Source organism: Petromyzon marinus, chromosome 37, assembly GCF_048934315.1.
Source record: "Petromyzon marinus isolate PM22_M1 ecotype Great Lakes invasive population chromosome 37, UKy_Petmar_22M1.pri1.0, whole genome shotgun sequence".
Lineage (NCBI taxonomy): Eukaryota > Metazoa > Chordata > Hyperoartia > Petromyzontiformes > Petromyzontidae > Petromyzon > Petromyzon marinus.
In genome coordinates, this window is record NC_133703.1 from 12502201 (window position 1) to 12526950 (window position 24750).

Here is a 24750-nt window from a genome sequence, read left to right on the forward strand (position 1 = left end):
TATTTTGGTACTGGCAAAGGAGGTCCCATGAGGTTTTTGTCTCTTTGTTTGTGTTTATCCCTTGTAATGGGACTTTGTAGAAAGAACGTTGAGATATATAAGGGCACGGGATGACCAATAAAGTCTGTAATAAGGTGGGCACTGATAAGGAGCTGACAGGTTTGCCGTCCTCAGCACCTGCAATTAATTAGCGCCACCCACCCCTCCCCCACCGACCCATGAGTGCCACCACGAGGCCCCCCTCCTCAATACAACGAATAACACGCACGCAGCACAACTGGTAAACAGCTGTGGGCCGCGATGCGCCCCCTGCCGCCACGGAAATGCATTCGGTCGATCGGTCTCCGCTCGTTACGCGAACGTTCGCTCGTTTGGCAAAACAAATTCGTCTCAATTCAAATGTCTCGTCATAGCGAATTCTCGGAGAAAGAACGCTCGTCAAGCGACACACGCCTGTGCTCAATCGAGGCCGAGTCGACCTAGGGGAGGCCCAGCGCCAGTTCAAACAATCACCATTATTATTGGTTGCGCCGCGGGAATCGAATTCTTGTCGCCGGGTTCTTCGCGCCCGAACCACGACACTTCCGCTTCTCCCCCAAGCGAGTTGCGTTGCCATTGGACACGCGTGTGCGCGGTACCGGATGTCATAGACGGCAGGGCGCAGGTCCTGTGGGCCATGCGCAAACGCGCAGTGCACGCCGTTCTTGACGCAGTGGCCGCGCGCGTCCGTCTCGTGAATGCAGCTGCTCGTCTTGTAGTAGCGCAGGTGGTAGCGCCGCTCTGTGTCGCCGGTCGAACGGTGCAGGTACTGGCACCTGTCAGGTTGGGCAAGGGGCAGAGTCGTGGGTGGACGTTTGTCAAACAGCAGTGGTTCTCAACATTTGTTTGGGGCTATAGCAACCCCCTTGTTGAATTTTGTTTCAACCGTGCAGCCCCCTTGCCCGACCCAACCAAGGTTCTGAGAAATAAATGTGCGAACGAACATCGATATTTTAAACAATTGCCCATTTTGTGAGATATCCTAACTAGTGAGTGACTGTAAGCGAATTCAAACATTTCAACGGACGCCCTGCGTGCGTGACTTAATTTGTTCCCGCTCGCTGCTTACTCTTGGAAACCACATTGTTCACAATCAATGATTTTATAAAAAGGTATTTTATATCGTTATAGGTTACCATGTGGATTTAAGTTGTATCGAAATGTTTTTATATTGGAAAATTCATATACGTTTGTTCACCAATGACTCTCACGTATGATATAATTTCACATATTTATAAATCACCCCACGTACCCCCAGGGGTCCGAGTACCCCTGGTTGAGAACCTCTGGTGTAGAGCACGGGTAGGAAACCATTGCCTAACCGAGGGATGAATACGACTCAAATAGTTTTGGTGAGCCACCCTACATTCACGAAAAAACAGATCTCCCATATAGCCTTTAACAGACTGTTATGGCAATTAGCGAGCACTCATGAAAGCCGGCATGACACACAAGGGGGTGGGGTGGCTAGTGCCACGCCCGGCCACCTTTGTCTCCCTAGTGGTGAATTTTACACATTGCACCAGGTACTTATTTGAGGGGGAGTTGACCTCCGGGAGGCTCGGGACCAGTTCAGAAAGCTGTCACAGGTGTTGGCCGTGAGCGGGAATCGAACTCGTGTTGCCAGACTTGTAGTGCAGCGTGCTCACCGCGGCACGACCGCTCCCACATATTGCGCACGCACAACGCTTAAAGTTAAACAGTCATAACGTCAAAAAATTACATGCATGATCACGGAGAATACCCATATCTTAAAGAGAGGGTCATGCTTTTTCATACAAGTCAACCCCAAAGCGTTCAAGTCAGTGAGACCCCCTCTACTGAAAAACTTTGGGGGGAAAACTCAAGAATTTGAAGGCACAGGAACATTTTAACTGTCATGTAAACAAGGGCATGTCGACTTGTTGAGAAAAGAAATACACAGTGCTTCCAGGTAAACAATACTCCCCTCTGGCACCCTGATTTACTGCGGTAAATATACTCGTAGTGTTGGATAACGTTTGTTTGCAGGCTGTTTCGAAGTGATCGGCCTCATGTGGCCGTGGTTCCTATGAAACGTCTGACCTGCGGGCCATAGATTTCCCATCCCTAATGTAGACTAAGGGTTTAAAATAAAGCAATTTTCTTCCAAATCCTTTTTTTTTTTTTATCGGGGGTTGGTATAGCTTCGAATTTAAGTCCAATAACGTGTGCCTTTCTTTGCTTATGGAAGCAAACAGGAATGCCCAGAGATAAAATCCACACATACGAGGGGAGAACGCAAACTCTGCTAATCGACGATGTTGCAAGTTTACCAACGCACAGAAGTGTGTGCACACGTGCAAAGAGCAGCGACATTTCAGAACCATCCCATAGTAAAGACGTGGAGCACATCGTTGCACAGCTAGAATGGAGCGCTAAGCTGCTAATGCTGCAGAAGTCTTCATAAACAGCAGAGGTAAACAGTTCAGACCACTTCCTAGTGGAAGCAGAAGACCCTGCAGCAACCCTTTACGAGAGCGGAGAATTTGGTGCCAAATCAACGAGAAGATTTCCTTTGCGAGGGAATGGCTTCCAAGTAGATGTGTGGGGCTGGGCTTCTGTGGAAACAAACCTTACATGGCCAAACAGAAAGAAACCACAAGGCGAAGAATATTCTACGAGCATGGTTTGGGAATGATGTTCCACAGCTGGTTTGACGAATAATTGTTTTAAGAGTTAGCAGGTGTTACATTCGGTAATTAATACACGTCAAGTAAAATTCAAGGTGTTTTAATGTAACAAAAACATAAAAGTTACTCTTTACAACATAAAATAGTTGCCCGAGCTGGGTATCAGTTGCCACGTACCCCAGGGGTCTGCGTACCCCCGATTGGCTGATGCTGTTTGTAGTCACATACTTGAGTACCCTATTGTATATGTAAGAAAATAGATAAAGCAGACAATGTCTCCCACATATATCGGTCTTTCCAGATAAAATAACAGAAGTCCTCACGCAACCCATCAGCACCAGAGCCTTCTTGGTACACAATCTCAGCAGCATTGTTGCAATACTTGCAAACTCTGGTTGAACATGCAGTGTAATAATCAGCATTACAGGCAGTCATCGACTTATGTACACTCGACTTACGAACACCCGCACTTACAAACCAGCTTCCATAAAATATTTTGTTTTACCATTGAGAAAGAAAAAAGCGAATTCGCACTTGCAAACTGAACCACGGAACTATTTTGTTCAGCGATTCTCCATGAGATGTAAGGAGTCGGCCTCGTGCTAGGAGTGAGCGTTCGTGTGTATGGGCATTGCAATACAGTCCATTATAGTGTTCCGACCGTTCGACTTATGAACGGGTCTCGGGAATAAATCATGGTTATAAGTCGCGGACTCCCCATAATTCTGATTATTTTGTGTTATGTGTTATATCATTTGGTGTCCAACCAGGACCCATATCTAAAAGAGGGTTCATAAATGTCAACCTCAAAAGCGTCCATATTAGTGAGATCCTCACTGAAAAAGGCAACTGTCACTCACGTAGAGAAGGGCGAGTGTCCTTATTTGGAAAAGAGGGGAAGTGGGGGGCGGTTACAAAGTGGGTAATGTGTAGCAGCAATAGGAGGCAAATGCCGAGCACTTGGTGAACAAACGCCGTCCCAATCGTGCAAAAAACTATAATAATCTTGGAAAGTTGTAAGTAGTGTCCCGTTTTTTTCACAAGAATTCTGCGAGCGAAGACAAAACGTTTAGACACAACACTTGCACATTAGACCTGAACTTGTTGGCATCTTCTGCAGGTACACTGCAATCAATAAGAGCCGAGTTAATGGTTTTCATAATTCATTGCACAGGCGTGAGGCACTCAAAATATAAAAACACCACGAGTCTCAAGGGCAGTGCTTGGACAATCCTTGAAACTTAAAATGTGTGCCCGTTACATCTGTATGTATAAAGAACTTCTTTCGCACCATACGTAGCCAACTGCGCTAATCGGAGGTGCGGGGGAATAACCACAACTAAAACACAAAAAGCAGTAAACTATAATTAATTCTGCATTAATTCATCAAAAGCATGAGTTGAGATGCATGTAGATGATGCGGTGGCGCTTTGTTCTCAGTGTACCAACTGGATGTCCCACACAAAGAAAGCGTCATTAGAGTCACTCTCTTGGGCATGCTTGGACCCCAAGCCAGATTGGGACGTCCAGTTAGGCCAGCATATCATGGCCTGGCAAAGGCTCGGCATGGCAAAGAGCCAGTGAAAAACCACCCGTGCCGTGAGGGCCACGTGCCGGCTTGTACGTGCCAGCGGAAAACGGGGCACAAGACGTAGAGAAAAGCGTCAAGGGGAGGTATGTATGTTGAATTTATTTCACACCATACATAGCTAATCCGAGGTGTGGGGAAGAACAGCTGAACACAAAAAGCAATCCAAAAGAAATGAGTTTGTCAATCTCGGTGATTTAAAAGTTCATAGTTCCAGTGGCTTCCTGATATCGGTAGGAAGAGCGTTCCAGACGACCGCAGAAGCGCATCTGAAAGTGTCGAGCGACTCGGTGACCGTGTTTGGGGTGATACAGAGGGGCGCCAGTGACTCACTCATCGCCGTCCAAGCAGACCCCCGTGGTCTCGTCGTACTTGCTGCAGTAAACGTCTGGGCTGTAGTTGAAGGTGCCGTCGCGCCGGCGAATTGGCCGGCGTCGCCGCTGGTTCAGGAAGTGCCAGTGGAAGCAGGTGTAGGGCCGGTGCTGCGTGCACTTGTGCTGCAGGAAGAGCGAGCACTGCTCCGTGCGAAACTCCTTCAGGTACCTGGGCGGACAGAGGAGGTTCACAGGGTGGTGGACGGTCGTCAGTGACGGCACAAAAGGAGTTCTGCACATAATTAGGATAAAATGTTAGCTCTGAAGATTACAAAAATATATGAGTTGGACTGTCATGCTTAGGACATTACTCTCATTGGTGGGGCAGATGAGAAAGTGCTACACCATATGCTTGCATACAACTCACAGCCACAACTTGCCGTGAATATATATTTTTACCGTATCATTTTTTTTTACATTTAATGATGTGATGGCACTTTTTGTGGCAGATCCGTGCCAAAAAGGCACCACATGTTAACCAATAATAATAATCAATTGTCTTGACTTTATATACTGTGTAAGATCACCCATCCGAGGTCGTGTGAAAAGGATCTGAGAGGGAGTTGTGGAATCTCCTTCTGCGGGATATTTTCTAATACGGGTTGATCTTTCAAGAGTTCAAATTAGACACTTTGGTCTCAATGTTGATTTGAAGCTTTCGTGACTGCAGGAATTGATACTCTTTGGTTCTTTCGGTAAAATCACGTAGGTATTTTATTTTATTTTATACCTACGTGACTTGACCGAAAAAAACCAAAGAGCACAATTTGTCTTGTGACACAGTCCGTACGATTGAAGTTAAATTGGAATAAAGGCAAAAATTATTTAATTACAAAAACATTAAATTCAACAGAAGTGAAAACATATTAAGTGAAACAATAAGTTTGAACTGCTAAATTACAGCCTGCTGTCAGTCGAGAAGTTGCTTGACCATACTTCACCACGCTGGTCAAAGTAGTATGGTGAAGGCAAGATGACATATGTGCATAGAAATACCTTACAACAGTGCGATAGATTTGCTGCAATGCCCTCCTGAAGCCCAACGCGTATCCCCACACTAGACGGTCTCCCATCCAAGCACTATCCAGGGTCAACCCTGCTTAGCTTCACGAGAAAGGGCATATTGCTGGCGATTTTGACATAACCGCGTAGCAACTACCAATATACTGACAGACTTACGCACAAAACCAACAGTTACACATAACACACACAGTTACAGACAACAACAACAACCGCCATTCGCCACTAAGTGGCGGTGACGTCACCACGACGCTTGTGCCAGGCTATGTGCACCGTGAGGCCACGTGAAGTGTCGAACGCCCGCTGGCAGGAGGTCACTGGGCAGACCCAGGTGCCACGGGTCGACTGACTGAGATGACTGGCTGATGCACCACCTGTGCCCCCTACTGTGCCAACCTGCTGTGCTTTAGCCACCCGGCGCTCTGCTCGTTGTTGTGAGCGTCGCTCCTCCGCCCTCCGTTGTTGTTGGAGGGCGACTGCCTCCAACTGCCCAGTAGCATCCTTCACGAGCCTCCTCCACAGAGGCCGATCTTGACACCGCTGGTACCAGTCATCGGCAAGTCCACTCAGCTCCACGTCCTCCTGTACCACATCACTCCATCTCTTCTCTAGCCCGTGCCGCGCCCGCTTAGCCCCCTCAATCCGGCCAAACAAAAGCTGTTTCGGCATGCGGTGGCTGGGCATGCGGGCTACATGACCCAGCCATCGCAGCCTTGCCTGCCGGAGGAGCTCACCGATGGGACCCTGCCCAGATCTTTCAAGGATTTGTGAGCTCCTCACACAATCCAGTCTGGTTAAACCCAGGATGGATCGTAGGCAGGCCAGCCTAAATGTTTCTAACCGGCGAAGATGTTCCATTAGGGGGGTCCACGTTTCGCAAGCGTAGAGAAGGGAGGGAATGACCGTGGCCGAGAAGACCTGAAGCTTAGTGCGGAGCGACAGACCAGGTAGCTTCCACACAGCGTTACGCAACCGATGAAAAGATATTGCAGACAACACACACACAGTTACAGACAACACACACACAGTTACAGACAACACACACACAGTTACAGACAACACACACAGTTACACACAACACACACAGTTACAGACAACACACACAGTTACAGACAACACACACAGTTACAGACAACACACACAGTTACAGACAACACACACAGTTACACACAACACACACAGATACACACAACCCACCCACGTACAAATCAATTTATAACATTTTTGACATGCGTTTTTCTGGATTTTTTTGTTGTTATTCTGTCTCTCACTGTTCAAATAAACATACCATTAAAATTATAGACTGAGCATTTCTTTGTCAGTGGGCAAACGAACAAAATCAGCAGGGGATCAAATACTTTTTTCCCTCATTGTAGTTACACGCAGTTACAGACAACACAGTTACAAATCAACAACCCACAGTTACAATCAACCCACAGTTACAATCAACACACAATAGTTACACACAACACGCATAGTTACACATAACCCACATAGTTACAGACAACGCACAACACACAGTTACAGACAACCCACAGTTACAATCAACACACAACACAGTTACACGCAGTTACAGAAAACACACAGTTACACACAACACACATAGTTACACACAACACATTTACAATCAACACACATATTTAAACACAACACACAGTTAGACAACCCACAGTTACACACAACACACACAGTTACACACAACACACACAGTTACAGACAACCCACAGTTACAATCAACACACATAGTTACACACAATACAGTTACAATCAACACACATAGTTACACACAACACAGTTACAATCAACACACATAGTTACACACAACACAGTTACAATCAACACACATATTTAAACACAACACGTAGTTAGACAACCCACAGTTACAATAAACACGTTGATACACACAACACACAGTTAGACCACACACAGTTACACACAACACACACAGTTACAATCAACACACGTAGTTGCACACAATGCACGTAGTTACACACAACACAGTTACAATCAACACACGTAGTTACACACACAACACAGTTACAATCAACACATATTTAAACACAACACATAGACAACCGACAGTTACAATAAACACGTTGATACACATAACCCACAGTTACAGACAACCCACAGTTACAGACAACCCACAGTTACAGACAACCCACAGTTACACACAACACACAGTTACACACAACCCACAGTTACAGATAACCCAGTTACACACAACACAGTTACAATCAACACACATTTAAACACAACATAGACAACCCACAGTTACAATCAACACGTAGTTACACACAACACACACAGTTACACACAACACACAGTTACACACAACACACAGTTACACACACACACACACCACACACACACCACACACACACGGTTACACACAACACACAGTTACACACCACACACACACAGTTACACACAAAATTACACACACAACACTGTTACACACAACAGAGTTACACACAACCAACACATTTACATACAACAGTTACACACAACAAACACAGTTACACACAACACACCCTACGAGTGAACCTGGAGCGGTGTTTACTACACACCGCCCCAGGTACCCTACGGGTGTACCTGGAGCGATGTTTACTACACACCGCCCCAGGTACCCTACGATGTACCTGGGGCGATGTTTACTACACACCGCCCCAGGTACCCTACGATGTACCTGGGGGAGAGCCCAGGACCAGGGTTCAGGTAATCGTCGCCCGTGTTGGGCTCGAGCGGGAATCGAACTCGGGTCGCCGGGTTCGGAGCGTGGCGGTGTCGCTCGCACAGAACGCCGAGAGAGGCAAGTCCAGCGAGTGGTGTGGCCGGGTGTGTGTGTCGTGGTGTGGCCGTGTGGTGTGGCCGTGTGTGTGTCGTGGTATGGCGTGTCGTGGTGTGACCGCGAGTGGTGTGGCCGTGTGTGTCGTGGTATGGCGTGTCGTGGTGTGGCCGTGTGTGTGGCGGTGTGGCTGTGTGTGTGTGTCGTGGTGTGGCCGTGTGTGTGTGGCGGTGTGGCTGTGTGTGTGTGTGTCGTGGTGTGGTCGTGTGTGTGGCGGTGTGGCCGTGTGTGTCGTGTGTGTGTCGTGGTGTGGCCGTGTGTGTGGCGGTGTGGCCGTGTGTGTGTCGTGGTGTGGCCGTGTCGCGGCGCGTTCGCGCCTTGGCGATGCGTCGTGAGCGAGTCCGGGCGCCCTCTCCACGTGATGTGGCTACGTGGTGGGTGCCCGGAGCCGTGCGTATCCGCGAGTTCGCCGTGGAGGAGTATCGCGGCGTGCCACGCGTGAGTATCTCCCGGTGTGTTTGTTGTTGTTTGGCGTGGACCGTACGTGTAGTGGTGCGGCCTCTCGCTCGGCGTGGCCAGGGCCCCGCGGCTCGGCATGGCCCCGTGGCCTGGGCCCCGTGGCCTGGGCCCGCGCGCCGCCTCCCCCTCGGCGCTGCCTCCTGCGGCTGCGGCGGCGGCAGCAGCGGCGGCGGCTCCGTCGCGAACACGCCCACACCACACACTCACTCCCTTCTCCTCCTCCTCACTCCACCTCCTCACTCACTCCTCCTCACTCCCTCCTCCTCCTTACTCCACCTCCTCCTCACTCCACCTCCTCCTCACTCCACCTCACTCCCTCCTCCTCACTTCTCCTTCTCCTCACTCCCTCCACCTCCTCACTCCCTCCACCTCCTCACTCCCTCCTCCACCTCCTCACTCCTCCTCACTCCCTCCTCCTCACTGCCTCGTCGTCCTGGTCCCCCTCGCAGCGACGACAACAACAACAGCACCGCGCCCACCCCGTGCAGTAAAGCAGCGCGCCACCCAGCACCGACTTCACGGTGGGGTGGGCACAAGTGGTTTGCGAGTGGCAATTTATGCAAAAGCTGTGCAGAGGTGGTGGGGGGTGCGCCAAGAACCACGCCCGGCCGCCTTTGTCTCCCCCACCCACACAAGTGGCGATGGTTGACGCGTCGACACGAGGTTGCGTGCGAACTCGGGCGGCTTGACGCGAGCGCTGAGGCTCAAGATGATCGTCGTTTGTGTTTGTCGGCCTTTAGCGTGAAAACAGCTGCCCCCCACACACGTACACAGCACGTGGAGCGACGACAACAGCCGCCATTCGCCACGAAGTTGTCAGTGAGTGGCGTCACCACAAGCGCTTGTGCCAGGCTAGGTGCGCTTTCAGGCCACGCGAAGTGTCGAAGGCTCGCTGGTAGGTCACGGGATAGACCCAGGTGCTATAGGATGACTGAGATGACTAATAGGTGCATCATCACCTGTGCTCCCCATATTGTGCTATCTTTGCTGTATTTTAATCGCCCGGCGTTCCGCTCGTTGTTGTGAGCGTCGCTCCTCCGCCCTCCGTTGTTGTTGGAGGGCGACTGCCTCCAACTGCCCAGTAGCCTCACGGTGCACCTAGCCTGGCACTAGCCCAGTAGCGTCCTTCACGAGCCTCCTCAACAGAGGCCGATCTTGACACCGCTGGTACCAGTCATCGGCAAGTCCACTCAGCTCCACGTCCTCCTGTACCACATCACTCCATCTCTTCTCTAGCCCGTGCCTCCTGTACCACATCGCTCCATCTCTTCTCTAGCCCGTGCCTCCTGTACCACGTCACTCCATCTCTACTCTAGCCCCGTGCATCCTGTATCACATCACTCCATCTCTTCTCCAGCCCGTGCCTCCTGTACCACATCACTCCATCTCTTCTCTAGCCCGTGCCTCCTGTACCACGTCACTCCATCTCTACTCTAGCCCCATGCCTCCTGTATCACATCACTCCATCTCTTCTCTAGCCCCGTGCCTCCTTTTCTACATCACTCCATCTTTTCTCTAGCCCGTGCCTCCTGTACCACATCACTCCATCTCTTCTCTAGCCCGTGCCGTTTAGCCCCCATCTATCCGGCCAAACAGAGAAGCTGCTTGGGTGGTTGGGCATGCAAGCTCCATGACCCTGCCAACTGAACCTTGCCTGCTGGAGCTCACTGATGGGACTGTGTCCAGATCTTTTAAGAATCTGCGAGCTCCTCAACACAATCCAGCTTGGTTAAACCCGGGATGGATCGTAGTCAGGCCAGCCTTAATGTTTCAAACTGGCGCAGATGTTCCTCCAGATGGGTCCAGTTTTTGCAAGCATAGAGAAGGGAGTGGATAACTGGCCGAGAAGACCTGGAGCTTTGTTTTGAGTGACAGACCAGGTAGCTTCTACGCAGCTGATGAGATGACGCTCGGCTGATTCGGAGACCGTTGCTGCCAAACTAGAACTGGTCATAAGCACACTGCCCAGGTATGAGAGCTCCTCCACTCTTTCCACAACTGCCCCATCACTCTTTGGGAGTTGAGGGCTTGAATGTTTGATGAAAAAGAATACCCAGGCAGATGCTTTGTTTTTGTGGGGCTGATATGTAAGGCCTCACCATTTAGTTGCAGATTCCAGGTTGAGCAGCAGAGGCTCCAACTCCTCAGAGTGAGCAAAAATTCCCAGGTCATCAGCACACATAACATTGTTGACCAAAAAGGAGCCATCCCTGGACTGCACTGGGGCATCGATTAGCCTCCCATTGTATCTGTACCAGATGTAAATTCCTCATACTAATATACACACGCACACAAATACAGTACTGTATACTCACACGAATGTACAAAGATCCCCCGTGCAGCCTTAACAGACTGTTCGGGCAAGTGCAGTTCGCGAGCACATGAAGGCCGGCACGGTGAGGGGGTGTGTGGCTAGCAGCATGCCCAACTGCCTTTGTCTCCCCAGTAGCAATGTTTACACACTGTACCAGGTGATTATTTGAGGCTGAGTTTGGCCTAGAGGAGGCCCAGGACCAGTTCCCTGCTGGTCAAAACTCACACTGATACTTCATGGAAAGGTAATGCCAAAACTATTCAATGTCGTCTCATGTACTAATCTATGAATAAAAGTCATTATTACAATCAAAGCCATTTGAGAAGCAACGGACCAAGCTTACAATTATGTTGATCTTGGAAAGATTGATGGTGTCTAGGGTCACCAGATGGATTCCATGTCAACATGATCAATACAAAACATATACTTAAGTGACTCAACATTATCAGCCCTGCTGGATGGTTTCCCCTAAGCCATTTTCATCCCTCGTGGTTTCATAAGTTGATGTCCAAAGTTGCTCTGTGGTCCAATTTTCCCACGTGGAACGTCCTCATCTGAATCACGGTTCAATTCCTTGGAAAAACTTTACATTTCTACCAGGGGTATGCATTCAGTTATACAAATTTTAATTAGTGGTGGAATTTTATGCTCAAAATAATTGTCTAATGTTGTAAATGTGCAAGAATTGATGCTTCAATTCGTACGTTATTCGGAGTGGGTTCACATGACCCCATCATAAACTTGTCATGATCCATCTACAGCTGGATGAAGGTCTCCCCAAGCTGTTGTCATCACACGGTTTTGGATATAGTAATCCGGCACCTGCAAATGAGGTAATGATCAAGGTGTAATCATACGTGACATGAAATAAAAAAAACACATTTGGCGATCGTAAATTTATTTATGATTCAATATTTCCGTGACTCACAACATGCGGAGAAACAGCTCATCAACATGAATAAATAATTATCAATCGGTATTTTGAATCTTTACTGAATTTACACAGCGGTGATATTAAACTCATGACCAAAACATCATACATGTATAAGTCAAGAAAATAACCGAGATTAGGGCAAAATATCGGACCAAACAAATGCAGGTTACAATGCACGCAATGTTGGCTAACGTTGCACCACTCGTTAGCACTTACAAATGATCACTTCTCTGTCCTGCCCCTAATCAAAGTCTACACTGATCAACATTTATTGAGGGGTAAGCTTTTCCTAAGGCCGTTCTTTACAAGGTCTTCAGACACGTGTTTACTGCAGTCAACATTGAGACATTTTATCCAATGTGTTCAAAATGTAATAAAACACGCATGATTAAATTCACGTGCAGATATAATTTTAAGTTTTGGAATGAGATACCGTGGATGAAAACACGCGTGTTATAGTGGTATTTACGGTAAGTTTAATTTTCATCAACAGAAGTGGCCTTAAACTTTCAAGCAAATTATATTGAAATGCTGCCCTTATATCCAACATAACGTTTGAGACTATCAAATGTATCCTAAATGTTATATTGGAGTTCTACCATGAGGTCAAACAACACATCTGGTCATAAATCCATTGGAAGATCATTCAGTAGAACCTTCTTTTCAACGCCGAATTGCATTCATTCATGCTCCATAAAGAGTGAATTGCAACATGTCAGTCTTCGGATATTTTTGTAAATTTGAGCCATAAGAGCTGCTAGCTCTGTTGGTGTCAGCCTGTAACTCCCCACGACTGGATAAAGGCCTCCCCCATTTTCTTACTTTCCTTTTTTTTGTTCAGTAAGAGCCTCCAAATTATTTGATCTAAGTCATATAAAGTATAAACTGACATTTGTACGGTCTTTCTATGCATTCATTTGCGATTGGCCCAAAAACGATGAACTTGCGACAACGGAAAACATTATTTCATCACAGGTGGCTGTCAGGACTTTTGCTGGAATAGTTCTAGTTAGACATGGCCATTAGCCCCCATAAATCATCCAGCGCTTGCAAACGAGTGGCTGGAGCTTCAGGAAGATTTAACCGCAGCCGTCGCTCACATCAGCCCCCCGAGCTTGCTGTTGAGAAAGTTCCATCCCTTCTTCAGCAGTTGCTCTCGCGTCGCCGTCGACCGCACGTCGCGGTGTTTTTGGAACTCTCGGCGGACGGAAGACACGAAGAAGTCTCTGTCCGTGTACTGCAGCCGACGGCCCTCGCGCAGGATCGCGCGGTACAAGCCGAGCACGGCCGGGCGCGACCACTGCACCGCCACGCCAGGCATCGCCACAGCTGCCGTAGTCACAACTATGGCTCCTGCAAGAACAAAAACGCGCGCACGTGTGGGTGTTGAGGGAAGGAAACGTGACGGTTTGCTTCATTTAACACAAAGGCTTGCGCGACCAATATCCATAATGAAGGTTATTTTAAGTTAGATCGCGTGAATATAAATACGTCGTTCAACCTGCCACCGTCCGACACAGCCAATTAGTAAGGTTTGTCACGTAAACAAAACACACCAATTCGGTACTCGCCTAGTTTCATAGATTGACGCACGCCTGTGATCCAGCACTTGGGAGGCAGTGGGGTTGGTGGGTCGGCGTCCAGGTGCCATAGCCTGGCTCACCAGGAGACGTCGGCACAGGAAAGTGCGAGCTAATCTCCATCTGTCCCTTCAGTATGGAATAGAGTGTTGCCCCCTCGCACGCGTGGCTTTCCTCCCACATGTATAACACTCCTTCGATGGCCGAGAACATCTTCATGCGTTGTGAGATGCAGTTTGCATACATTAGGCTACTATATAAACACTCGTATGAACACTCATTTCCGAATGATCAACCTCGCCACGTGCTGGTGTTGTCAACCTGCTCACCACGTGTGTGCGTTCGACGCCAGTTCCTTCAAGAAGCTGCCAACAAGCGGCGCGAAACATCGGACATCGTGGCAACGGAGTCGCCCTCGCTCACCCTAACAACTGCCACCGTCCCCCACTAAGTGGCGCTTGTGCCGGGCTAGGTGTACCTCAAGGCCACGTGAAGTGTCGAAGGCTCGCTGAGGTCACGCGACAGAAGCAGGTGAGGAGACTGACAGATGCACAATCTGTACTCACCACCGAGCCAACTCACCCACACGCACTCACTTCCCCACTCTCTCTCACCCACTCTCACCCTCTCCCACACTCACCCCTACTCACTCTCACCCACACTCACCCACACTCTCCCACACTCACCCCCACTCACCCTCACTCTCTCCCACACTCTCTCCCACACTCACCCCCACTCACCTCCACTCACCCGCACTCACCCCTACTCACCCACACTCACCCCTACTCACCTCCACTCACCCTTACTCACCCCTACTCACCCACACTCACCCACACTCACCCCTACTCACCCACACTCACCCCTACTCACCCACACTCACCCCTACTCACCCACACTCACCCCTACTCACCCACACTCACCCACACTCACCCCTACTCACCCCTACTCACCCACACTCACCCCTACTCACCCACACTCACCCCTACTCACCCCTACTCACCCCTACTCACCCACACTCACCCCTACTCACCCACACTCACCCCTACTCACCTCCACTCACCCCTACTCACCCACACTCACCCCTACTCACCTCCACTCACCCCTACTCACCCACACTCACCCATACTCACCTCCACGCCGCTCACCCCTACTCACCTCCACTCACCCCTACTCACCCACACTCACCCCTACTCACCTCCACTCGCTCTCCACGCCGCTCACCCCTATTCACCTCCACTCACCCCTACTCACCCCTACTCACCCACACTCACCCCTACTCATCCACTCACCCCTACTCACCCACACTCACCCCTACTCACCCACACTCACCCCTACTGACCTCCACTCGCTCTCCACGCCGCTCACCTTGCCCCGTTGTCGACTGGGGCCCTCCAGCGATTCCTCTCCGCACGCGATTACATACCGCGATTCATCTCCATAATCCGATTCCTAAACAGATTCTATTTTGTATTGGTGAACGCGCCCGGAATCGAACACGAATCGATTACCTACAATTCACTCGCGTCGAAAATACTCGATTTTTACATGCACTGTAGACGTTTTAACCTCATTCCATTTCAATTGCACATCGCTCTATAACCTCCAAGGTACACTGACGCCACAATATATCATTGTAAGCTAATAAAACGACTCAAGTGAGGGAAAACACGAGGTAGAACACGTATAAGAAATAAAATCCAATGTTAACATTGTTTTTTCTTTGGTTCTTTCGGTAAAGTCACGTAGACTGAGAATAAAATAATAAATTGATAAAATAAAATAACACAATAATATTCTCACGACGTTTCTGTGACCAGTCACAAGCTAATCACTCAGCTATTTCAATGCTAAATTCTATGCTAATTCCTTTGTCAAGGGGTGCCTCTGCGGATGTGTATGCTTTAACTTAGCTATTTCAATGCTAAATTCTATGCTAATTCCATTGTCAAGGGGTGCCTCTGCGGATGTGTATGCTTTAACTTTTAACATAGCTATTTCTGTGACCAGTCACAAGCTAATCACTCAGCCATTTCACTGCTAAATTATATGCTAATTCCTTTGTCAAGGCGCTTTGTTCCTCTCACACAGCTTAAAGGTCGCGATCTGAACGTGGCTCTTTCACTCCAGCGCTGTCCTACCAGACAGTCTCGTCCCTTCACCTGATGAAGGCCGCTTGTGTTGTGGCCGAAACGTCGTGAGAATATTATTGTGTTATTTTATTTTATCAATTTATTATTTTATTCTCATTCTACGTGACTTTACCGAAAGAACCAAAGAAGATGAATCATCGCAGTCACGAAAGCTTTAAATCGAAATTATTATTGTTGTTGTCTTATGGCTGCTGATGTAGATGGACGTCTACGAGATTCCAGGCGCATCAAGCCACAGACAAACCGCTCCGACCGTCTCCTTTCGTTAACTTGCATTGCATCGTGACTGTCCCTGTTGGACTGAGCCACACAATCAGCTGTCCACGTCTGCTGCTGTCAATATTTACGTACGAGCAGAGTGCGGGTGTTTTTATTATTATTGTTTATTATTACTAAACGCTTTTTTTAATTCACTCTGTTGTTGTATCCTCAAATCTTGTAACTCAATTTTAACCCCACTTCCCAATGTGGTATCGACTGCGAAATTTGTATGCTTATGTCATACTGATGACAATACTATATTCTATCATTAAAATAAAAAAAATATTTTTAAAAATATTCTTTTTTTATGTTATGTTTCGGCTTGGGTCTAATTGTCCACGGTCCCGTACTTTATGGCAAGCCTCGGGGCCACTTCCTTAGAATGTGGGGATTACTAGTACGGTACATTTCATTAAAGCGTGTTTTTAAAATAAAAAAGTTAAATATTACTTTGTTGTTGTTGACGATGATCACGAAACCCCGCCAGCGGGAAGCGATGATGCATTAAAGCCGAGGCCCGGCGAATCGATTCAACAACGAAAGTAATCGACGACTCGGCCGAATCGCCGGAACAAGGCGGTGGCCTTCAGAGTCCCCGTCCCAACTCGTTCCGCTCGTCTCCTCAAACCTCCTGCCCGAACCCCGAACCCCGCTCGCCGTTCTCGCGTCTCGCCGAGTCGGAGCGCCATGGCCAGCACGGGCGTGCTGCCGTTCGTCCGCGGCATCGACCTGAGCGGGAACGACTTCAAGGTAAGACGAGAACGAGGCCATTCACCACCACCACCAATATTTTGATATTTTTCCTGTATTGTCTGTTTGCACAGTCACATAATCACTTTAAGATGTTTTTCTTGTTCATGTTTTTTGTTTGTTGCGGTTGCACCCGATTCAAGAGCCGAATGGCTCACGGGGCTATACCAAATAAATGAACTATGAACTAACTATGAACCAACGCCGCCGCCCTCCTCCATGTAGAGACCGCGCCGCGAAACGTCGCGGTGCCAGCTCAGAGGGTTTCCCTCCAGCCCCATTCGTTTGTGTTGGAAGGACCTGGCGTTAACTTAAGAGTGGCCAGGTTAGGGGGTTTCCCTCCAGCCCCATTCGTTTGTGTTGTGAAGGACCTGGCGTTAACTTAGAGTGTCAGCTCAGAGGGGTTCCCTCCTGCCCCATTCGTTTGTGTTGGAAGGACCTGGCGTTAACTTAGTGTCAGCTCAGAGGGTTTCCCTCCAGCCCCATTCGTTTGTGTTGGAAGGACCTGGCGTTTACTTAGTGTCAGCTCAGAGGGGTTTCCCTCCAGCCCCATTCGTTTGTGTTGGAAGACCTGGCGTTTACTTAGTGTCAGCTCAGAGGGTTTCCCTCCAGCCCCATTCGTTTGTGTTGGAAGGACCTGGCGTTTACTTAGTGTCAGCTCAGAGGGGTTTCCCTCCAGCCCCATTCGTTTGTGTTGGAAGACCTGGCGTTTACTTAGTGTCAGCTCAGAGGGTTTCCCTCCAGCCCCATTCGTTTGTGTTGGAAGGACCTGGCGTTAACTTAGTGTCAGCTCAGAGGGTTTCCCTCCAGCCCCATTCATTTGTGTTGGAAGGACCTCGCGTTTACTTAGTGTCAGCTCAGAGGGTTTCCCTCCAGCTTCATTCGTTTGTGTTGGAAGGACCTGGCGTTAACTTAGTGTGGCCAGGTTAGGGGGTTTCTCTTCTGCCCCATTCGTTTGTGTTGGAAGGACCTGGCGTTTACTTAGTGTCAGCTCAGAGGGGTTTCCCTGCTACATCCACGAGAAAGCTGCGTGCTGATGTTTCGTTGTTCAGAATCTTTATTCGTATCGGAGGAATCCGATGAGCTATGAAGCTCTTTTTGCACACATGCCCAGTAGTTTTCACAGACGCGTGCCCGGTGACGTAACCTGTGCCGAGGGTTTAACTTTCTGATGCCAGGTTCGAGGATTTCCCCCTCCACCTGTGGTTGTGTTGATGTTGTGTTTGAGCGGTGGGGCTGGTTCACCACAGTGCTACGAACCCGGCTACCTGAGTTCGATTCCTTTCCACCCCTCCCTCGCACCCTCATCTTCACCAACCCCGAACCAACCTCTCCACCTTCACGAACCTCCCCCACCCCCCCCCCCCTCCTCACTTTACCAGCGTGGTGAAGTATGGTCAAACAGCCGCCGCGATCGAACACGACGTGGGGGAGATCCCTCAAGTGAATAGGCAAAACGACCGTCACGCTCTTCACGTGTGTAGACGTTGGGGTCAGGTGCCAGGACGTTCCCTCGCCACGTCAGTGGACTTGCTGCGTGTGTTTAGGGCAGGGGCGGGGAACCTTTTTTTTCTGCCAAGGGCCATTTGGATATTTATAGCATCATCATTCGCGGGCCATACAAATTATCAACTTAAAAATTAGCCGGTTATATTTGGTCAAAATTTTTAATTAACTCACCCCTACTGTGATGGGCTGGAACTGTTTCTCTTTGGCGAGGCGTGATGTTGGCTGGTATTGACGATGTTGCTACTCGCAACTGCTTTCCAGGTTTGCTCCGAGATTTATTGAATTTCGAGTCCCGCCTGCGGTTGCCTTGGCAGGGCCAGAGACCAAATGATTTCGTGGGCCCTCTACGGCCCGCGGGCCGGACGTTCCCCACCCCTGGGTTAGGGGGACACTTAGAATGTGAGGATTTCATAGTTTCAAAACGTAACTCACTTACCCACCGGCCTGCGAGATTTCCAAGAGATGGCAGTACAGCAGCAAGTGTGTCTATGTGACCTTTTTTTAAAATAAAGTATCCAAAATGATGAAAAAAGTAAAAATAGGTGTTACACTTTCTGGCAATAAAACAGGAGTAAGTTAAGATATTCAAACACCAAATCGATACATTTCACACGGCATCGAGTCTGCATTAACCACAGGTACTTGTGGAAAAACATGCAAACACAAACATGCTCTGAAAATAAATGCATTGTCGTTGAAACAACCTTTTGCCTGCTCAGCCACGTGTATTATGTTCTTGTGTATGATGGCAGCTATATATTTAGGGGCTAAATGATAGCTTGAGAGGTCTGTGTAATTTAGCTATACATCCGTTGTAGGAACACGGACTATGTACTGCGTGGCTTTCCATCAATAAAGGGCATTAGGAAGCACAAAATAACAATTCGCCAGTATATATACTGTATTTATACTACTGTTTATTATCTGGGATTGTTCTTTTGTCAGGGGGTTTTACATGTTTATTTATATAGTTTAGTTTTTAGTTTATTTGGCATACAGTTTCGTACCTGTTTCAATTGTGATGTCTATTTTTGGTTGCCATGTACCTAACCCCATTATTTAGGTTAGGCTTAACTATTGAATATCGCGGTTTTGGCTTTCGCGGCACTTTCCAAGAAAGTAACCATCGCAATATTTAAGGGTCTCGTGTATGTTGAACGTCGCCAACCGTGCTAACCGGAGGTGCGGATATAAAGTCGATGTGTTTTCTGATTATTTTCTCCTTTTTTACATTGAGCCTAGGATGTTAGTCTTGGAAATCAGATTTTTTAAAATTTATGTTAATTTATCCAGCGTGAATATGCTAATGATAGACATCAAATGATAGGGACTTTTCGGTTGTTTTACCGTTATAGTGTATGCCTGTGCATTAAAATATATACGCTTTGAAATGTTTGCCCATGGGAGGCCCTTATACTCAGCGTTCAATGTATGTATGTTGAACTTCTTTTGCACCATACTTAACCAACCGGGCTAATCGGAGGTCCTGGCTGGGATCTTGGTATAAGCAACTACAATTCAAGGCTACACATTTGATTTGCATGTGTTTTGCAGTTATGCCAATTATGGTAATAACAATAATTCTTTATTTTGATATGCCACCCTTTATACTGGGGGATTTTAGCACTTTACATCACATTTTAAAGGGACACGCCCTGTGGCAGCTGCCCCTGTGGGCACACTTTGACTCAGCACCTGAACTGCAATCGGCATTAGTCTACCAGCAGTGGGTAATGATTGCTATTTGTAATCCCAATTGTGTAATTGCAGGTAATTTTCGAATTTGGCAAATTTGGACCATGATGCTTGCACACATTGGCTTACTCTTGCAAATTACCCCTGGAATTTTTTGTGTCTTCTGTGAAGTATTTAATGGTTATTGCACCCACAGTAATATCCAGGGTGGCCCACTGGGCTGGAACCGCGAACCTCCGCAACAAGCAGTAAATGCGCTACTGCTGGGCCGTGATTTTAAATTATTTGTATTCAAGGTTTGATGCGACTACTTTTTCTTATTTGTTGAGAGGGCATGACCTTACCGGGAGAGTGGGCAGAAAAGTTAGATGGAAAGTTAATAGTTGTGATTGCTCGCAAAAGACACCTATCTTTCAAAGCATTGTCTTTATGGGACTTGATATATTAAAAGAAGCTTGTTCTTATCATCATTGCCAACATAATTTTACTGTTGACGCCTTGAAAATGCTTGTTGATATGGACATCATTGCACCTTTAACCAAGGCAACAACATTTGCACAGGAATAATAATACTGTACTTGCGTTTATATTGTGACCATAATGTGATGAAACGTCATGGAGTGCAGGGATGGGCCCCTGTGTGCGTAATCGATTTTCTGCATATGCAGTCGCAGTGGCGTGGTGGTGCCAAAGACATGGCCAGAGCTACTTTTAATTAGATCGCATTACGATGACATTTAACAATGCAAGATAATGACGGTGTCCAGATAATTTAGTGAGGTGGGGAAAAAGTCAGTCAGCCACGCAGTTGCCGAAAATATTTTAATTAATATTGACATTTGTGCAGTGTTTAATTTCTCTAACGTGGTGGTTGTCATTGTGCTCTGATTTTGTGTAATTTTCCTTGGCGTGTTTTGTCTTATTCCTCGTCATTTTGGTAACTCGGGTTACTATTGCAAATGAGACTATATCATGGTCTCTTGAGTTCTCAGCTGGTTCACCAAAATAAAGTGAAACTAAAGTAAACTTGGCCGGATTAAGCAGTGCAACTAACCGTGACACATCATTGACCACACCCTTGGTGCCCTTAACCACTCAGACATGCCTCTCGTACTCGCCCCACCCTTTATCGCCTTCGGGAGCAAGCGCACCATCGTTTCCTTCCTTAAAGAGACCTGTCGCAATGTTTCCATTTATGTGTTCAGAAGTAAGCTAAACTTATTTGAATGTATGTGCTTGTCATATTGATATCTTTTTCAGTTTTAATGTTTGCTGCTGTAACAAATGTATGGCAGTTGTTTTAACGTAAGTGGCCGTGCAATTGACCGATTTGGTATGAGTGATCATTTGTATGTTTACGATCTGCAAATTAATAACAAAAACACTCAATACACTGGTCAATAATAATAGGCAACTTTGTGGCCCTTCTTTGCAGCACAGAGAGGCCAGAGAAGGAGATTTGTGATACTGCCATTGCAATGTCACCAAATAATTTGTACATAAACAAGCACTATGTCTAAAGAGCTGTATAAAATACGTTTAAATAAAAAATAAAGTTAATAAAACATTAAAACCTGATTCCCACCACCATCTATCCCAGAAGAATTCCCTCATCAAAACACTACACCATAGAGCTCAATGTTATCTCCGACCATGAACACCTAACCAGTGAACTCAAACACGTACACCAAGCTCTCAAGGCGAATGGATATTCTGACTACACGATCCGCAAAGCCATCACCCCAACCATGAGGAAGGAGCCATCTGAGGATCCAATCAAAACCATCACCTTGCCATACATAGCAGGGGTAACCAATTTTTTTCCCAAATAATGAACAAACACAAGATCCAGGTCCGATTTAATACAGTACATAAAATTCCGGATCTGATCCCATCTGTCAAGGACAAGATTCCTGACATGCAATATCCCGGCGTCTACAAACTAAGCTGTATCTGCGGCAGCAGTTACATTGGGGAAACTAAGCGACATGTCTCTGACCGTGTTCGTAAGCATAAGGCAGATTTGAAACATGGTGGGACCAATACTTCTGCCGTGGCTGATCATTATTTTAATGCTGCTGGCTCACACGAAATTGATTTCTCTAAGACGATGGTACTTTGCAAGCCTTCTGGCTATCAACAAAGATTCGTTCATGAAGCCATCCATATATACAGACACAGACACAATTTCAACCGAGAGGATGGTTATAGACTCGGCAATCATTGGAAAGATGTTATCAACCACTTTGGGTCATGACTTGACTTGTGTTTTCTTGTCAACCTCCACCGTCAGTAGTGTGGCGGTGTGGAGCGTTGTGCAATTATTGCATGGCGGTCCTTTGATTGGTGTAGACCCACTGCAGGTGTCATTGTTTTCTCCTACATTAACATTAGCTGCCCCGCCCATGCTGCTGACACACTTGGGCCACATTAACATTAGCTGCCCCGCCCATGCTGCTGACACACTTGGGCTACGCCCATCTCTAAACCTTTATAAACAGTTTGCCTTTAGAGGCTAACCCCCCTTTTCCTGATGACGACCGCTTGTGTTGCGATCGAAACGTCATGGTTTAGTTAGTGTTATTTATTTATTTTATTTCTGAAAGAATCAAGAATAAGTCAACATTACAGACTGCGAGTATGCTCACTCAGGTTAGAAACCAGGCTACAGTCTACATTATAGAGTGCCAGTACGATCACCGAGGTTAAGAACCAGGCTACAGTCTACATTATAGACTGTCAGTACACTCACCCAGCTTAATAACCATAGCTACATTCTACATTATAGACTGCCAGTACACTCACCAAACTTAATAACCAGGCTATAGTCTACAGTATAGACTGCCAGTACACTCACTCCGATTAAGAACCAGGCTACAGTCTACATTAGTGTTTTTAATGTTTTTTTGTTATTTTTATTATAATTTTTCTACCTACGTGACTTTACTGATATAATTAGTAATGCAATTGAGTGGTCTTGATGCAATCATTTGTGACCTGGCTGAGGCCATCAATTTATGTGCTTGAGACCCCGGGTTCACACCTATCACGTCAATACTTCAACACTCGGTGTAAGCCCACTGGCAGGTGGACAGAATGTTACGGTACAATACGTTGGTTTCTTGTGCCCATTTGTGTGGACTTTTAAATGTTATTCCCTCACGTGCCAGAATGTTCCCTTGGTAGTACAGTTGCCTCCCTTATGCAGAAGGAACTAGCCAAACTTTACAAAGTCCAGGCATGCTTTAAATAGAGTCTGAAGACTCGGTGAAGTTTTCCTGTACAAATAAAAGGACATTTTTTTTATTTTTTAACATGAGCACCGTGGAGAAAAAGCTGACCGAGTGAGCATAGTCCTGACCACACCTTTGCGTACCATCCCAGCCTGAGGAGGCGCTCCCAGGCTTAGAAGGCGCCTCAATAAAACACCTGCTCTGTTCGGTTGAGTTTAGTTATTACATTTTTGTTCACCCCGGATAGGGGCTCATTGAGATAAAAAGCTATTTTTCAAGGGTGACCCTGCACCCGGGGGGCCGGGGGTTAGACTGATAGTTTAACTATAATAATAACCCACCCTTTGTCAGTCCACTGCTGGATGATGGCCTCTCCCATGCTTTGTCAGTCTAGGAGAATTCTTTGACAAATTTTACTATTTAGTGTGGGTTGGTCACGTTGTCAGGGTTATTGATGATCCAGCACTCCGAAATTGTCTCCAGTCACTCTCTCACCGGTGGTCAGTCACCTCCTTATCACTCTTCTATTGCTACTACTGTTCCTTACTGTTCTCGTGAAATTCGTCTATTCATTCCTCCACTTGTGTTGAGGACTCGGTCTCGCAGACTGACTGTTTCATCTCATCCATGCTATGGTCAACCACCACACTGCATGCCACAGCACTTCTCTTGCCGCTTCGTCCCTCACACTGCTCTACCTTGGAATTCCCTCCTGTCGTCTCTTTTCCCATCTCTTATTATGGCCTTGCTCAATTCAATAAATGTGTTAATGCTTATCTGTTGCCACTTTGATTGTGTTTGTTGCTGGTGTTTTGCACCGTTGGGCCTGTGCTCAGCAAGTGTGCAAACCAAAAAAGAGAACTCTTGACAATGATGTTAGCCATGGCCAGCAATAAAACTCAGGTTACCGGGTTTACAGCAAAGTGTCCAAACCACTGCACCAATGATAATCTATAGGGCTGTAAATGGTGTTTTTACCCGCATGTGTTTGTGTCATTGTGTGCGCGCACAGGGAGGGAACTTTCCTGAGCGCATTGGGGCCATGAGCAGTTTGCGGTGGCTGAAGCTGAACCACACGGGGCTGTCCTATCTGCCCGAGGAGCTGGCGGTGCTACAAAAGCTGGTCAGCCCTACGCACCAACACCACCACCATCATATTGCACATGTGTAGCCCAACAACAACAACCGCTATTCGCCACTAAGTAGTGGTGACTTCACCGCGGCGCTTGTGTCAGGCTATGTGCACGTTGAGGCCACGTGAAGTGTCGAACGCCCGCTGATAGGAGGTCACGGGGCAGACCCAGCAGGTGCCATGGGTCGACTGACTGAGATGACTGAGATGACT

At 47.4% G+C, this 24750-nt stretch overlaps 3 protein-coding genes across 7 annotated transcripts in view; 1 reads left to right on the forward strand and 2 right to left on the reverse strand.

The window, feature by feature from the left end:
* LOC116949750 (RING finger protein unkempt homolog) overlaps positions 1-9286 on the reverse strand; it is a 40805-nt gene extending 31519 nt beyond the window's left edge. The window contains exons 1-3 of the mRNA XM_032967385.2: positions 9005-9286; positions 4612-4821; positions 639-815 (exon numbers count right to left, since the gene is read on the reverse strand). Coding sequence (XP_032823276.2) covers positions 639-815; positions 4612-4821; positions 9005-9057 — 440 coding nt within the window. The 5' untranslated portion in view covers positions 9058-9286. The remainder of the gene's footprint in view (positions 1-638; positions 816-4611; positions 4822-9004) is intronic.
* Positions 9287-12174: 2888 nt separating this feature from the next.
* LOC116949751 (mitochondrial ribosome and complex I assembly factor AltMIEF1) lies at positions 12175-16802 on the reverse strand. Of its 4 annotated transcripts, none has more exons than XR_004403953.2 (3): positions 16669-16802; positions 15147-15267; positions 13543-13580 (listed from the first exon to the last, which is right to left on the reverse strand). XR_004403953.2 is itself a non-coding variant. In XM_076072302.1 (2 exons), exons 1-2 carry the CDS (start codon positions 16721-16723, stop codon positions 13324-13326), a joined length of 312 nt encoding a protein of 103 aa, XP_075928417.1. In that variant the 5' UTR covers positions 16724-16744; the 3' UTR covers positions 12175-13323. The 4 variants fall into 4 exon arrangements, 1 of the variants encoding a protein (XP_075928417.1); XR_012946227.1 differs by having other exon boundaries at positions 13550-13580; positions 15173-15256; positions 16669-16774; XR_004403954.2 differs by having other exon boundaries at positions 13561-13580; positions 15147-15256; positions 16669-16774.
* A 26-nt stretch (positions 16803-16828) lies between these two features.
* FLII (FLII actin remodeling protein) overlaps positions 16829-24750 on the forward strand; it is a 45458-nt gene continuing 37536 nt past the window's right edge. For both annotated transcript variants that reach the window (XM_032967384.2, XM_032967383.2), the window contains exons 1-2: positions 16829-16968; positions 24418-24528. In XM_032967384.2, the coding sequence (XP_032823275.1) occupies positions 16906-16968; positions 24418-24528 (174 nt within the window). In that variant the 5' untranslated portion in view covers positions 16829-16905. The remainder of the gene's footprint in view (positions 16969-24417; positions 24529-24750) is intronic.

Excerpts from the sequence above, each read along its gene's own strand:
- LOC116949751 (XM_076072302.1), bottom strand. The coding sequence starts at position 16,723 with ATGCATCATCGCTTCCCGCTGGCGGGGTTTCGTGATCATCGTCAACAA. Across the intron at positions 13,581-16,668 it reads TCATCGTCAACAACAACAAA|GAGCCATAGTTGTGACTACG; the intron begins GTAATATTTAAC and ends TTGTTCTTGCAG.